The 17244-nt window shown below is 35.6% G+C and overlaps 1 protein-coding gene across 2 annotated transcripts in view; it reads left to right on the top strand.

The window, feature by feature from the left end:
• SHPRH (SNF2 histone linker PHD RING helicase) overlaps positions 1–17244 on the top strand; it is a 74486-nt gene that overhangs the window by 12715 nt on the left and 44527 nt on the right. For both annotated transcript variants that reach the window (XM_019744488.2, XM_019744489.2), the window contains exons 4-14: positions 1–219; positions 2758–2836; positions 3570–3720; positions 4879–4987; positions 5605–5861; positions 7353–8012; positions 9216–9467; positions 10259–10337; positions 14301–14464; positions 14575–14831; positions 15394–15515. In XM_019744488.2, coding sequence (XP_019600047.2) covers positions 1–219; positions 2758–2836; positions 3570–3720; positions 4879–4987; positions 5605–5861; positions 7353–8012; positions 9216–9467; positions 10259–10337; positions 14301–14464; positions 14575–14831; positions 15394–15515 — 2349 coding nt within the window. The remainder of the gene's footprint in view (positions 220–2757; positions 2837–3569; positions 3721–4878; positions 4988–5604; positions 5862–7352; positions 8013–9215; positions 9468–10258; positions 10338–14300; positions 14465–14574; positions 14832–15393; positions 15516–17244) is intronic.

The following is a 17244-nucleotide window of genomic DNA, read 5'->3' as shown; positions in this document are numbered from 1 at the left end:
ATGTGTTGGAAGAGGAAGAGGAAGATTCAGAGAGTGAGCCAGAGGGACAGGACATTGACGAGCTCTATCACTTTGTGAGGCGAACACATCAGCAAGAAACACAGTCCGTTCAAGTGGACGTACAGCATCCTGCATTGATTCCTGTGTTGAGACCGTACCAAAGAGAGGCTGTCAACTGGATGCTACAACAAGAGCATTTCAGAAGCACTCCTGCTAGTGGCAAGTATAAGATGTCTCAAGAAAGGCAAATTGATCTGAGGGATTAAATGAGAGGTAGTTAGGGTGGGGGTGGGGGAGCGGAGAAGCATTGACCATTCAAGTCATATGGAAAAGATAGGATAGAATGGACTTTAACTATAAACAAAGTTATTTTCTAAGCAATCCCTCAAAATTGAAGTCTAGAAAAATTCATTTGTGATTTCTCTTATCCATAAAAGTCAACTGATTTTTCTAGCCAAAATAAAGGCCCCCTTGATTGGAATTTTTATAAACCAAGCCATGTTTTCGCGTGCCTTTCCAACTAAGAAATGTTTTTGAAACCTGAACTGAAGGGAATCTTGCCAATCAGCTGCAAGAGCCCTCACAGTTTGATGGTGAATGTTAGTGACAGAAAGCACATTTACGAAAGTGGGAGACTTATGTGCGACTATTCTAATGTTTCTAGGTTTTCATTTATTTTCTTTCCAAAGTAACAACATAAAATGTCATCTCTTAAATGTTTTCATTGAAGTAGTAGGTTTATGGGAGTCATTTATGCCATGTCTTTATTATGGTCTTTAAGGGGATGGGCATAACATGAGATTTTTGTATGATTTTAGGAGGTGAAGTGATAACTATTTCTCATTCTTCCTATATTGATTTTAGTTAATGACGAATAGCTCTTATGTCTCCCATGAGTTTCATCTTATATTTTTTTATCCAACAAACTTCATTTTTTAAAACTTTCTATTTTACAAAATAAGTATCAATTCATAGCCAGTGTTATTTCTTCCCACTTCTCCTCCCATACTTTGAAGTAATAATCTCACGTGTATCATTTCACCTGTTTAATATTTCCATTTGTTTCATTAAAAGATAAGTGTTCTTTTAAACAGATATAAAAATATATACAATAATAAATTTAAAACTCAATAATTCCTTAATATCACCAAATCTCTCTTCCTCCCTTTTCTTTCTTCTCCCCTTTGAACTTTCTCTCTCTTTAAATTTGTTCAAATCGGAATCCAAGTAACATCTGTATATTGGAATTAATTGCTGCTTCTTAACTCTATTTTAATTCATGGGTTTTATTTCCCCTCTCTCATTCTATTTTTTGTCCTTAAAATTCATGTGTTGAAGAAATTGTTAGCTCTATAGAATTTCCCACAGACTGGATTATTTTTTTCTCCAAAATGAAATATTTTTTCATTAATACTTAATTTTATTAAGATATCTCTTACATACAATAAAATGCATAGATACTAAGGGCACAGTTTGATAAATTTTGATAAATCTATGCATTTGCACAAGCAACAACCTAATTAAGACATAGAACTAGACTTTCCCAAAAGTAACCGCTAGCCACACATGCCTCTTTAGACTTGAAATGTGGCCGTCCAAATATGTGCTGTAAGTTTAAAATATATACCAGGTATTAAATAGTACAAAAATGGTATGAAATACCTCATTAATAAGTTTTATATTGATTATATATTGAAATGATAATATTTTGGTTCTATTGGGCTAAATAAAATAAACTGTTAAAATTTATTTTACCTGTTTCTGTTTATATGTCTGTCATGCAGTGCTGACAAAATATTTCCATCACCCCAGAAAGTTCCCTCATGGGCCAGTCAATTCTCCTACTTTAGCCCCTTCGGGAGGCAACTACTGTCACCATAACTCAGTTTTGCCTGTTTTTGATACAATAAATAGGACACTTAGGGGGTTGGGGGAGAGTTGGCTTCTTTCAGCATGTTTTTGAGATTTTTCCATGCTGCATGTATTGGTAATTCATTCTTTTTTGTCCATAGACGGGACTTTGTTGATTAAATCCTATGTTTCATTTAGTAGTTCTTATTGTTCCCTGTGGTTCCCATACTTTGAAGCATTTTATCTTTTAGTTGTTCCATTTTATAAACCCTATATATCTATATTCCTACTTCATCTATTAATCCCTAAAGAAGGCAACAAAAAATTACTTGCTGTTTCACTGGTGGGTAGAGACATACTTCCTATTTTACAGTTGACTTAAAATATTAAGGGAAAGGATAACAGAAGATTCTGTTTGAAACAATCAGTACTTTAGTGTTATAGTTTCAGATGTTCTTTCCTTGGTTACCTAAGCCTTTCCTCCCATTATCAGACCCATATAAAAGGTTAGGTCTGATGTAGGTGAATGCATTATCCTACTAGCATATGTCTGTTGAATTATTTAAAGACTTCAGGCAACTTTTTGAAAGATATATAAAAGATCAGCTTTCTTTTATCGGGTAAGAGTTGGTTCTATGTATAAATTTTCTTCTGCTGTTAATTCTCTGTAATTTGCTATGCTTTGTTTTTCTGTCTTATCACTTGTTATATGGAAAATATTTGTGCCTAAAGCAAAGGAAGCTAAAGAATAATATGTGAAGAAAAGAATGAAAGGAATCCTAGCCTTTTCCCCATATGTGTGTGGCTTCCTAGGGTATCCTGTTAACTTATTTTTATTTTAGTATGATTCTCTGGCAGGAAAGAAAACAAACAAAAACTTGTTTTTATGGTTATATTTTTCTTTAGAAAATGCCCTACACTTCTTATGGCGAGAGATTGTTACATCTGATGGTTTGAAACTCTATTACAATCCTTACACAGGCTGGTAAGGCAAAACTTTGTGTGCTTGATATTAAACGTAAATATTATGAAAACCTGTATGAGATTGGTAGCATATGTCTTTAGCCTTGGCAGTACCTCAAGGAGGAATACTAAATTAAAGTCTTATTAGACATTTTTATTGATAGGATAGACAGAATTAATAGTACGTGTCATTCTTCAGTAAATGAATGCTGTACAATCGACTTAAGATGGTTAGTTATTGCTACTTATATTCAGAAAGTAAAAAACATAAGTCACAACCATAAGGAATTTTCCTAACTGGTTTGTTTTTTATCTTCAGACTAAAGAAATTACAATTCTAAGTAAAAATGTCATCTTATGGGCCCGTTTTTATATTTTTGTTAAATTTGTCAATATCTGTTATAAATGAGTTTTAGGAATCATAAAGCTAATTAGTGAATCAGTTATTGCCCTTATTTTTTTATTCACAAATTCATAATGTTCACAGAAAGAAGGCAGACGTGCTTCCTTATATTTATAAAAGAAAAAAAATGATGGCTGTTTACCAATACCACTCTTGTTTCCTGCAGACAGCTGTCAGCTGAGGCAGTTTTTTGATTGTCACAGTTCTTATGTTCATGATCTAGGGATTTGAATTGTTTCACCCTAAAAGTTTTTTAAAAATTAGACTTTATGCATTTTTTCCAGTTCTCTGTAGGAGCAATATAATTTTTGTTTGCATTCCCATGATGTATTATTCTTGATTTTTCTTTTAGCATCATCCGCGAATACCCATCTGCTGGGCCACAGTTGCTTGGTGGAATCCTAGCGGATGAGATGGGTCTTGGAAAGACAGTGGAGGTCTTGGCTCTGATTCTGACACATACTCGACAAGATGTCAAACAAGATGCTTTGACTCTTCCTGAGGTAGGAGGATTCCTGTGGGGCTTGGGAAAGCAGGGGACATATGTTCTGGAAACGCATCATATGTCTAGCAGTGGGTTGGCACTTAAGTCAACACTTTCGATTTATGCTGCAGCTAATGATTTACATTAGCTGTTAGTTCAACTTCAAGTGGGCCCAGAGAACGGAATGTTTGTGACCCAGTGGGGATTTAAGTTATGTTGGCCAACTAGGAAGGGGATACGCTGTTACTGACCAAGCTGCCTTCTAGTTGGCAGAGAAACTACCTTAGCAAAGGACTATTACAACTCAAATGTTTTGTCACTGCTACAATTCTCCATTTTACCACTAAATACTTTTTTTTACAGAGGTCTTTTCCACTAAATACTTTTGAGAACGATTTTTTTTCAATTGTACAAATCTCAGATATGTAACTCTTAGAATCTAATAATGAGAACTTTGTTGAAAGATAACTTAGTAATTGGAGTGCTAGATGAAACGAACTCTTAAGTCCTTATCCAAAATATGTAATTCTGTTTAAACATAAATTTTAAAGTTCAAAAAACACTCCACGGAGAAAATGTAGCTCATGTTTGTCAATCACAAAATCTAAAATCAGCATCTTGAATCTGCTGAAATGAGGCTACAAGATAAGGACATACCTGTAATTACCTGTAGAGCCCACCATGCTCACGACCTTAGTGATTATATGATCTTTTGATAGGGTCAAGTTTTCAAAGTCAGTCTTTCAGATTTGAGTAGGTAATAGAAATTACTTATTTCCTTTGTACAAAAAGGAGGAAGAGTATACAGTTTTCAGTCAGTAACTTCTTTTTGGCATTTTCTGCTCATCAGATATTTAATTCTAAGTTATTTTTCGTATTACTACAAATTGAGCGCATTAATTCCATATTTAAACAAGCCATAAAAAGTTAATTGCAGAAGTCCCAACTTAACATTTAGATAATTTAAGATAATATGCATAATTTTAAAAGGTGATGGCGAGCTGTAAGCCCTGAAATAAAAAATGTTTGTATGTATGAATAGCGTATATACCCCTTTTTTCCATAATTTTGTACATCTCTTTTCTATCTCCTTAATAGAAGGAGCGTTAATTTTAATAAGCAGCTCAGGATACTGAAAGCAAAACACTGTGTGACTACTAAATGTTGTTTATATTAGGGAAAAGTGGTGAATTATTTCATTCCATCCCATTATTCTGGAGGAAAAGTGAAAAATACAGAAACCCAAAATATGGAAATTGAACCAAAAGAAAAAATTCAGTGCCCCCGTAAGTATGGAATCTCTCAAAACATATTTTTTACAGTATTGTGTTATAGTTCTTGTAATTCTTATATAGCAGTATCTTGTAATTGTTATGAATAATTGTTTTTATAGTTGTTTATACTTTGCATAAATGGGTCAGTTATGAGTCATATTATCTTAACAAAAGTAAGATTTATTTTTTTATTTGACTTAGTCCATGTGGTTCTTGCTCAATCTGTTATATTTAAATTTCTTTAGCTTACACTTTAAATCAGTTTTTCTTTGTTCTCAAGCCTCGCTGCTTCAAGTTCTGCTAAAAAAATGAATGTTTCCCTTATTAATGATAGCATATATTAATACATAGATAATTGTCAGTTTTTTGAATAATTTAAATATTTGCTTTGTCAGATTAACAAATTCATAAGTAATTCTTATATTATTTCCATTACAGTAATTTATGTGTTAAGATAAATTTTTAGTATGTATTCTTCAGATTGACGATATACAGACAGCATACCTTCAATAAATCTTTGATTTATTTTTTTCTTAACTTGGTCCTCAGTGTACATTAAAATTAACTGAGTTTTATTTTCTTTTAATTTGAACTATTTTGACTGAGTTAGCATATCCTTTTGCATTTAGCTACACGTGTGATGATCCTGACAGCTGTGAAAGAAATGAATGGAAAAAAAGGAGTTTCCATCCTTTCCATCTATAAGTATGTCAGTTCTATATATCGATATGATGTTCAGCGGAACAGGAGTCTTCTGAAACGGATGCTGAAATGTTTAATTTTTGAAGGTCTTGTGAAACAGATCAAAGGCCATGGTTTTTCTGGGACTTTTACATTGGGGAAGAATTACAAGGAAGAGGACATATATGATAAAACAAAAAAACAGGTAACAGAGCATTTATTAAGCTATATGTGATGCCTTACAGAATTAGTTGACAGATCCAACTTGACACTGAAGTTTTTACAGCCTGACGATAAAAAGCAAACCAGTTAGGAAAATCCCTTATGGTTATGATTTATGTTTTCTACTTCCTGAATACAAGTTCCATCAGTTACTTCAAATGAATACAACTGAATACAACTTCATTTCAGTTACTATTTAGCCCAAAGAAAAGTGCATGGCAATTATACAAATAGTTGTTTAAGCATACTATAAAGTTTAAAACAACTTCTCTCTCTGCATCATGCTGTTGTCGGCAATTAAAAAGTTTATTCCACGCTTAAAAAAGATTAATGATACCGTCCATTTGCATAGCTCTTTGTATACATTTTGAATCTTTTATATAAATTCTTATTTTCCCATATCATCATCTTGTACAATTTTTACATTTGGTTATAAAACTGTTTCTTTGGGGCTATTAATTTCAATTTGCTTTTAAGAAAATAGTTATAAATTTATAAACATTAATCAAGAAAAGATTAATGACAAGTCCAAGTTTGGAGCTATCAGCTTGTATACTGTGAAAGAAACGGCAGATAAAAAATTCATTTCCTGGAATAGGAAGTCTCCAACATTTTGGGGACATTTTTCCCCAGCCAGGGTAGAAGACTGCAATAAACTTCTGTGCTTTTTACTAATCCTCTGTCACTTAAAAAAAAAAAAAAAAACAATTAATTCCATTCATTCCATATTTATTAAGTGTCCCAACACCTGTGTTCAACCTTGGATCTGACATCATTTCTTGGAGTCGGTTGCTGGCACCTGCTTTCCCATCAAAGCTCCTCTCTGTTATATTCGGCTCGTTTCCATTCTTATAGCACTGTTTTACTTTTTACCGTTCTCTCGTTTTCAACAGACCCCTTTGAGATCAGGGGCTAAGTATTCCTCATATTTGTATCCCCAGCATCTAAGACGATGCCTGGTGCAGAACTGGCATTCAGTAAAAATTGCAGGAGGGGAATAAAGATAGAAGGGAGAAAGAAAGAAGGAATTTATTTGTTAATTGCAATAACTGGTAGATTAACTTTCACTTTCTGTAAATGCTATCATTTATTACGTGGTATTTTTATAATTGTCCTAGTTTGTATATTTATGTATTATAAACTACTAACCTTTTATTGATTTAGGCAGACCATAAATTATAAGCGGTTAATACCAAAATATCAGTAGCTCCCTTTATCTTTCTGATTTTTGTTCTCTCCAAATCTTACTTGTCCAGTAGTAGAGCCTTCCTCTTATTCTGGACCTGCAGACTACAAGGAAGGTTCTCGTAGGAGGCAGATTAATAGCCACTGATCAGGAGTGATTCTCATCAAGGAAAAGGGTAGCAAAGTCAGGTTACTGGATTTTTATATAAGGCACATAAATAAACTTGGGAATTTAATTGAAAAAATATAACTATGTTGGAAAAAATAATTAAATAATATTTTTTCATAGGCAGTGTGGAGTCCAAGGAAAATTCAGAAAGAATCCAGAAAATCAGGGAGTAAGGACACAGATTCTGAATACTTGCCACCAAACACCCCTGGTGATGACAATGATCCTTACTATTATTACTGCAAGGCTGGGAGAAATAGTAGTAAAATTAGGAAAAAGCCCGTTCCATCCACAGAAAAGGGAAAAGGTCAGCCTAACCTTGATCTCAATTCAGAAGATCACTGCCCCACTACCCATGACACTGTAATGACTGACGTTACCACATCTGAAAGTACATGTGTCCTTGAGGTCAAGCGAGAACATGCAGCAGAGAACCAAGCGGAATCGCTAAACTCCACGGGGGCTGATGTGCCGCATTCTAACCTTGTGAGTCCCTGTGATTCCTCTGATTATCGCTTTGAGTGCATATGTGGTGAACTGGACCAGATGGACCATAAGCCTCGCGTTCAGTGCCTGAAATGCCACCTGTGGCAACATGCGAAATGTGTGAATTACGAAGAGAAGAATCTGAAGATTAAGCCTTTTTACTGCCCCCACTGCCTTGTTGCGATGGAGCCAGTGTCAACAAGAGCGACTCTGATCATCTCGCCGAGCTCCATCTGTCACCAGTGGGTGGATGAAATTAACAGGCATGTGAGGTCATCGTCTCTTCGAGTGTTGGTAAGGCCGTCTGCACTCTTTCCTGGGGTAGGAAGACAAATTGTTACTTCTTCAGGATAGCTTTTATAATCTTTGTCATTTTATTGTTTATCCCAAAAATTAAAGAGATGATAATAGTAAATCAGAACTTGAAGAGGACACTGAAAGTAAAATACAGAACAGGGAGTTGTTTATTCTTTTCTGGCATCAGAAGTTCTGAAGTTAAAGCACTTTGAGTGGAAAGATGTGAAAGCTTTTGAAAAGAACTCATCACGTAAATGAAAAAGTCTTTGTATAAGCATATATACTCTTACACAGAAATGCACTCCAAAGGCGGTATTGTGTAATGGCAGCTACTTATCCCATCTGCCACCTCTTAGCGCCCAAATCATCCTCTGTGGCTAGCCTCAGTTACCTCATTTGTAAAATAAGAATTTACACATTCAACAAATATTTATTGAGCACCTGTTGCGTGCCAGGAACTGTGCTGAGTTCTGAAAATGGTATCCTCTCACACACCTATTGTGAAGATTAAATGATTTGATAAAGTGCTGACACGTGGTCATTCAGTGTTACTGTTCACTAAGGTTAGTGTTCTTCATTCTCTTCTTTCCTTCTTTCCATTCAAATGTTAGTGATGTTATTTCAGCCGCTGTCCTGGAGGGACAATCCATTTTGTCCTGAAGGGACAAATCCAATGGAGGGAGAATCCAATAATAAGTAAAAGGCCGTCCTGAATATAGGAGATAAAGTGTAGCACAGGGCCTGAAGCATAAGAGACACTCAGGAAATACCAGCTCTTGCTGGTATTTTTGCTGTTCTAGTTTTGCCATTGTGCTTTTGCATATGCTATTGATTCCGTCAACCTCCCTACAGGCTCTTTTCCCTTTTTTCCCACTGTGAGGAGAACTCCTCACTATTCTTCCAGACCCCCCCCCCCCAAATTTTAAGTCCTCTTTGAATTTACCTTCCCTTGCCGTAGACTTGGTCTTTCTACTATGATGCTGTCACGTTGACTTCTGTGACAGTTCCTTTCACATTGCTGACGTTACTGGTCTTCCACACTAAAATGTGTCTTTCTCTAGAAAGATGTGAGCTCTATCTCACAGCATGGTTGGTCCTAAACAAATGGAAGGGCTCCGTAAGGGCCTGAGTGAATGATTATTTCAGCTATCTTTGACAAGCCTTTCTGCCATAACTACATCCGTGCTGATTGTTCCCTAGGTATATCAAGGAGTGAAGAAAGATGGCTTTTTACAGCCTCACTTTTTGGCAGAACAGGATATAGTCATTATCACCTATGATGTCCTCCGTTCAGAACTGAACTACGTAGATATCCCGCACAGCAACAGTGAGGACGGCCGCCGCCTGCGCAACCAGAAGCGCTACATGGCCATCCCCAGCCCCCTGGTGGCCGTGGAGTGGTGGAGAATCTGCCTGGATGAGGCCCAGATGGTCGAATGTCCCGCCGTGAAGGTGAGGATTTGTGCCAAGTCTCCCAAGGGCTGGGGAGAAGAAAAGGGAAAGGGGTTGGGAGAAACTGTCCATAGAAAATTTAATAATTCAGGTGTAATTAACCCACAGTGTTGACATCAGCCAAAAGCTTGCTGTTAATCAGTCCTCGTTTCCTATTCTCGTGTGCTGTGAAGCCTTAGGTACGCTGAACCATTGCCCTGTACTCAGTGCCCGTATATATTTGAGTAAGATGGCAGTTTACGTGTGATGAAGATCAAAGTCAAGTCTGCTGAGGGACTTTTGTAAGCATTTCTGCTAGGTGGAAAGCTTATGTGGGCTCTGAGCTTGGGGACAAAGTTGGCTTTGGCAATTTTTTATCAGAGAGACTAGATGAGAGCAAAAATGCTACTTCAGAAGATAGAATTGTGATCCGGCCTTTGTCTATGTCTTTATTGTCTTCTTTGGCCAGTCTGTAACCTGTCCTGAATTTATGAGTCATGTCTCTTAGTATAGTGGTTCACATCTTAAGGATGGGGTGACGATGTATCAGTTGTTCAGGGAACCTTTTCATTCTGCACATACTTGCACATACTTCCTCTCGGGTGGGGGCACCTGTGACGTCCTCCTGCTAATGAGGCTAGAAGTTGGCCGACTGTGACAATCAGCAATGAGTGTGGTGTCTGTTAAATAAGAGCAAGCGCAGCAGAACTGAAGTGTAGCTTTTTGTGGCTATTTTCATGCGTAGATGTGTTCCTGACTTCTGCACTTTAACTATGTTTCTTTTCTTTTTTATTCCGTGTTTCTCTCATCAGGCTGCAGAAATGGCTCAGCGCTTGAGTGGGATTAACCGATGGTGCATCAGTGGCACTCCAGTACAGAGAGGATTGGAGGGTAATGTGTAGATGGTGTCCTCACATAGTGCATGTATTTGAAAAGCTGGCGTTTTTTAAAGAAAAAGTACTGTTATGTTTCACCTTTGCTGAAATACTTGTTTAAGTGATAGTACATGTATTTATATTTAACTCCTAGTAGTTTCAAGCATTTATTTTTTTAAATGGAATCAGATTATTTTTGTTTTTATACATGGGGATAGATCTATAGTGAGTAGTCCCATCGTCCTAAGTTGAACAGTTGCTGTACCCACCTAAAGAGTGTAGGCAGAGATTCCAAAGCGGTAGGTAGAAAACAGAACGAACCTGACAAGAATGAGAGAGAGAGAGAAAAAAGAATTAATTTCAATTGGTTGTGTCTATAAAAATAAGGACCATAATTTTTATTGCCTGAACCCATAAATAGTGGGACCATGATTTTACTAATTGTAAAAGTTATAAAATGTTAGTAGGCTTTATGAGATCACACCAGATGGTTATACCATTATTCCATCAACCCTTCCTCTTCTTGCACATTTAGTTCGTGTCTAGTTCTCCCCTCCCTCCCACACACACAGTGTAACTCAGGCTTCTACATAACCTCATGCATATAACTTACTTTTTCCAAAGAGCAGACACTGCATTTTTAAAACTTTTATTTAAGTTTTGAATATTTAAAACTGAAAGTTTAAGTAAATGTTGTTTTACATAATAAATTTTTGGAAAAGCTATCATTAAAATGTAGTTAAATTATAAAATATAAATATTCTTGAACTCCCATGGCGAATACTCATCTTCAAAACTTACCTTTCTGAAAATTCAAGTTTTTGTGTATTGTTTGTTTTCAGCAGGATAACATCACTCTGCTGAAATAAAAATGTCAGCATCCATTGCTTTCACCTGAAAAACAATATATTTTTGATGATTATTTTTAGGAGGAAAAACATTTTCTATGAAGGTTTTAAAAGTACATATTTAAATATTCATATAATTTTAGTAAGTTACATTAAGATACATATTATAGAATAATAGGCTAATTAAACGGCCAAATTTAGTGGTCTGCTGTTACATTTGGAAACTGCCCAAATTTTAGATATTTTAGATATGTAGGTGTTAATAAGATGTCATTCAGCTCAGGAGTTAGCTGAGAGAGTACAGAAAAATGACAATAACTGATATCAAAGTTATCTTTTTTCTAATTTTAGAAAAGTATGAGCAGTAATTCCTGTTACCTGGGTAGGTTATTTTGGGTATATAAGATGTTGGTAGGTGTTTTGAACACTGTCACCATTCATTCAATAAATTCTTGAGAACAGTTTTTTAAAAACAGCTTTATTGAGGTATGAGTGACATATAATAAAACTGTAAAATTTGTCAACTTTTGACATGTGTACAACCCATGAACCTGTTTCCACAATCAGGATAATCACCCCCAAAAGTTTCCTCCTGCCCTAGTTACCTAAAAAAGAACTTTTTCAAACTTTCTGGAATTTCAGTTTGTCTTTCCTCTGCTTCCATAACTCTGACGTGTTTAACACTATGATTCTTACAGTGTGTCAGTTCTTTTTGTAGTTGTTGCAGTGGGAATGTTAGCCTGCCATGATTTATTATGTCATATTTGGAAGTAGAAGTCTCATTTGTTTTCTTTTTTGTGTTAGAACAGCATTTCTCAACCTTGGCCCCACTGACATTTTGGGCCAGATAATTATTTTTTTTTGGCAGCTGTCCTGTGCATCTTAGGATATTAGCTTCTACCCACTAGATGCCGGTAGCATTCCTGCAGTTGTGACACCCACAAATGTCTTCAGACATTGCAAATGTCCCCTGCAGGGCAAAACTGCACCCCTCCACCTCAGTTGAGAAACCAGTGTGTTAGACTGTTAGAGATAAATCAGATTTGATGATTTATTAATTAGCTACAACCCAGAGGTCTTGTGCGTCCCAGGTTGGCCACATACTGAGCAAGGAAATAGGCCAGGATATTTTCATTCCATAATTTTCCAGGCCTTTTGTATGTTCTACAGGCAGGCTGAAATAATGTCAGTCTGCTTAGAATGTCAAACAGGCAAGAATACTGCCAACCCCTCCCACCCAGTATACCCCACATTTATATAATATACTTATTTGTATAGTTATATACAAAACATTGGCTTTGGGGGATATACAAACCTATGTTCACATCCTGAATTATTAGTTGTATGTCCATAAACAAGCTACTTAAATATTCAAATCCTTATTTTCCTTATTTGCAAAATAAGGTGTTTTAAAGATTAATTATAATAAAGTAGGCAAAGCATTTAGCACAGTACCTGGCAGATATTAAATATTCAGTGAGTGGTAGCTGCTTCCGTTGCTGCTTTTGTTGTTCTTATTTTTCATTTACCTATTTATTTATTTTAGTTTGGTTTTTTTTTTGGAAATGTAGACTTCAAATAACTTAAGTATTTTGTGGTGCGTGCACTGGTTCATTGTTTGTTCTTTGGGAGACATAATAGTGCTCAAAAAATAGACAAGGTCCCTGACCTTATTAAGCTTACTGCTTAGAGGGGAAGATACGTTTATTAAATACTTAGACAAATGTAAGATTACAATCAAGATAACTTTCATATATTAAATAAATATAAAATTCTACCTATAATAGGTTTCAAAACAAGATGTCTGGTTCTGTGACATCACATAAAATGGACGCAGAAGGAAGTGACAACTGCACCAAGATCTGAAACATTAACATGAGGGAAGAAGGAAGCATTCTCTAGTATGAGGTGTCTAGTATTGAGTTTGAGATATCTTTGGGGCCTCAGGTAGCATATAGGCAATTGGATTGGTTTGAACAGAAAGTATAAATCTCTGGATATCTGCATATAGGCAATTGTCAGATGTTACTAAAACTCAGGAACCAGTAAAGTAACTTAATTCAACTTAAATATTTATTGTCATCTTCAGAATAAAGGTTGTAGGTAGGGCCATGGCTTCTTTTTTTTGTTTTGTTTTGTTTTTTGTTTTTGTTTTTTTGTTTTGTTTTGTTTTTTATAGGTCAGACTACATGACCATTGTGAACATGTTTATCAATAGAAAAATATAAGGAAAATTACACTCAGCCATAATCTTCATTTGAAGATATAACCACTGTTTCAGTCTTTTCTGTATTGATGTTTATATATTTGCACTCATACTGCATGCATAATTTTATATATTTTTTTCCTCTTAACATTGTATCCTAAACAGTCTTCCATATTTAAAAATTTATCATAAATATATGGAAAACTGCTTATGGTATATATGATGTTAAGTAGGCAAAAGAGGAATATAACATTGAGTGTTTCCAATCAAGAGATATATAAGAAGGATCATGTTCTAAAACTAACAAACAAGACCTGCTGGATCAGAGGGGAAAAAGTTCTTACGGGGGGGGTCAGTATCATAATCATTTATTTACTTGAGTCACTTTTATTCTGTATATTGTTGCTATGAATATCACTGTGTGGGTATATCTTGTCTCTTTTTTATTAGTGTCTTAAGCTTATTTCCTAGAAGTAGAATTATTTGATCAATGGGTATGAGGAATATTGGATCACTTTTGTGATTAGAATTTTTTCTTTTCTGATTCAGGTTATGTTGCATCTATTAGTTTAAGTGGGTGGTACTTATATATTTCTTGATCAGTCACACTCAGTTGAGTGTTTTTCTTGTTTTATTTCTGATGGAAATTTCAGGCTTTTGAATTAAGTACAAACTTGGTGTAATGGTTCTATAAACTTTAAAACATTTTAGCTTCTAGCATAAAACTTAGAGCAAAATAAACACTTAGTAAATGTATGTTAAATCGGAATTGACTTTCAGATTCAAGAGCCTGTACAATCTGCATTTTAATTCCTAGAAAGTATTATGTGCAATGTAATGTCTGTGAAAGTGATTATTCAAAATAGTAATAAAGAAATACAGATGCAGTTATTCTCAATGTGCTTTGTTCTTTTTTTCTTTTCAGATCTTTTTGGGTTGGTGGTCTTTCTGGGTGTTGAACCTTACTGTGTCAAACACTGGTGGGTTCGACTCCTGTATCGCCCTTACTGCAAGAAGCACCCTCAGCTGCTGTATAGCTTCATTGCCAAGGTTCTGTGGAGGTCTGCAAAGAAAGATGTGATTGACCAAGTCAGTAGGATAAGTTTCCATTGATTAACAGTATTAAAAAGAAAAAGAAGCAGAGTTGGGATGGAAAGTGACATTTCCAGGTGAAATCTTCTTTTCTCTCCTTTCTGCAGATCCAGATACCTCCTCAGACAGAAGAAACCCACTGGCTCCACTTTTCTCCGGTGGAAAGACATTTCTATCACCGTCAGCATGAGGTGTGCTGCCAGGATGCAGTAGTAAAACTCAGGAAGATTTCCGACTGGGCTCTGAAGCTCAGCAGCCTGGACAGAAGGACTGTCACCTCCATCCTGTACCCGCTGCTGAGGCTCAGGCAGGCCTGCTGCCACCCTCAGGCCGTTCGCGGGGAGTTCTTGCCACTCCAAAAAAGGTTGTATCATCAGTTTCCTTCTACTGCCGTTGATAACATAGTAGTGATAGACAGTATTTAAGCAGTTAGCTGCCTAGCTCACAGTTTCATTCATGATCTTGTGACTGAGTTGTCAGTTATTTTCAACAGTGTGGTGGCTTTTCTTTGATATATAGAACCCCAACTGTGAAAGCAAATCACATCATCAAAATTATTTGTAACGGTTTTGAGCACTTCTTTTAAAATTAGGACTATTGTGGAGTTTTGTTGTGTTTTTTGTTTCTTTGTTTTGTTTTGCTGCACTCCAGATACGAAATGCTTTTGTTCTTCTCTTTACATTTTGTTGGTTTATAGGGTTGGGTACCGTGGTTTCAGGCATCTCCTGAGGGTCTTGGACTGTATCCCCGCAGATGAGAGGGGACTACGGTGATTAAGTTAAAAGTGATTGTGATAAAAATGGAGGTGAAGAGAAAGATGCTGAAGGAACCACAAAGACTCTGTAAGAGTCTGATGATCTCACGTGATACAATAATCTCACTTAGGACTGTCTTTCTAGTTCTGAACAGTCTGCCTCTTCTTTCAGCACCATGACAATGGAGGAGCTGCTGACATCGCTGCAGAAGAAATGTGGAACTGAATGTGAAGAAGCTCATCGGCAGCTAGTTTGTGCCCTCAACGGCTTAGCAGGCATCCACATCATTAAAGGTAGAAGGTGATTACTTTGTTATCTGTGACTCTTCTAAATACTTAATGACGAAGATTAGGTATTGTAGACATCAAAATCCCCCAAGAAAAACACTCTCACATGCTACTGGTGGTAATTTCCCTACGTTCAACCTAAGGGAGAGCAGCTGTGCAGGACATCACAAACCCTTCAAAGTCTCCCTGTGTTTTTACCAAGCAGTTGCACTTGTAGAGTTTTTTGTTTTTGGTTTTTTGGTTTTTGTTTTTTACGGGAATAAGGATGTGAACAAAGACTTGGCTATAAATTATTAATCTTCGTCTATAATAGTGGACAACTGAAAACAACTGAAATGTCTGGAATTAGAAGAATGGTTAAATTCTGATACATTCAAGGGAATACTGGTCATTGATTTACAAAATCAGATTCTTTGTAAATTCATTCTTTCCACAAATATTAATGTCTGCTGTGTACTGGGTATGATCTAGGTACTAAAGGTGATAACATCAGACAAAGTAAAGTCTCTGATCTTGTAGACCTTACATTCTTAGCAATGGGAGACAACCAAATGCACACACACACATAATGTGTGTGGAATAGTTGTGGCGTTATACAGTCACAAAATTTAAGGGGGTTAGAAAGAGAATCTTATATTTCATGGAAAGATGTTTACTTGGTGTTTCCCATCTCTCAAGGATCACTTTTTTTGTTGCCTGATGTCTGATATCTTATAAACTGTTATTTCATTTATGTGTTATTGTAGTTGTTTCAGGAAGGAGAGTAAATCTATTCTCCGTTATTTCTGTTAGAAACAGAAATTATTTAACTGGTTCTTTCAACAAGCACCATTTAGTAAATACCTTTCCATGTGAATACAAGAATCATTAGAACTGCATTTCATAGGTTCAACAGTAAAGACTAAACATGTTAAGTAGAGACATTGAAACAAATTCAGGCTCCTATAAATGCAAATTTCAGTGTCTAATATGGAAAATGCACTTAATAAATAGCAGATTAGACACTGCAGAAAAAACTACCAGTAGCACTGAAGAATAGAACAGCAATAGAAACTATCTAATATGAAAAAACAAAGAGAAGACTAAAGATTTTGGAAAGAGCATCTTTGAGCATCTTTAACTGCAACAACAAATGCACTAAGTCTGGGAGGGGACAAATGGATATTTAATGTTGCAAAGTTTTCATATTATATATGAAGTGGTATAATATCACATGGCAGTAGAATGTGATAGTCACAGAAAGAAATGTGCTATCCACCATAAAGCAACCACTGAAAAACACCACAAAGTGTTAGAAGTAGTAATCTAGAAGGGGAGATTTTAAAAAATAATAAAAAATTCTCAATCTGAAAAAAAAAAGGAATGAATGACTATAACACATTTTATTATTTTATTCTATAGAAAAAAAATAAAATAAAAGGGAGCAAAGAACAGATGAGACAAATATAAAACAAATAACAAGATAGTAAATTTAAACCCAAGCATATCATTACATTAGATGTAATCACATTAGATGTAATGGTCTAAATGCCTCAGAGGTTTTCAGAATAGATTAAAGAAAAACACTTTAAAGCAGTATCTAATAATATGCCATGTAGAAAAAACTCCCTTTATATTTAAAACTGCAAATGTAAAAGGATATAAAAAGATACAGTGTGTTAACACTAATTTTAAAAAAAGCTGGAGTGGCTATATTCCTGTCAGACAAAGAATCCTACCACAGATAGTGTTATTT

The sequence above is a fragment of the Rhinolophus sinicus genome, linkage group LG05 (assembly GCF_036562045.2).
Source record: "Rhinolophus sinicus isolate RSC01 linkage group LG05, ASM3656204v1, whole genome shotgun sequence".
Taxonomy (NCBI): Eukaryota; Metazoa; Chordata; class Mammalia; order Chiroptera; family Rhinolophidae; genus Rhinolophus; species Rhinolophus sinicus.
Note: the sequence above shows the minus strand (reverse complement) of the source record. Positions and strands in the feature narration are given on the sequence as shown.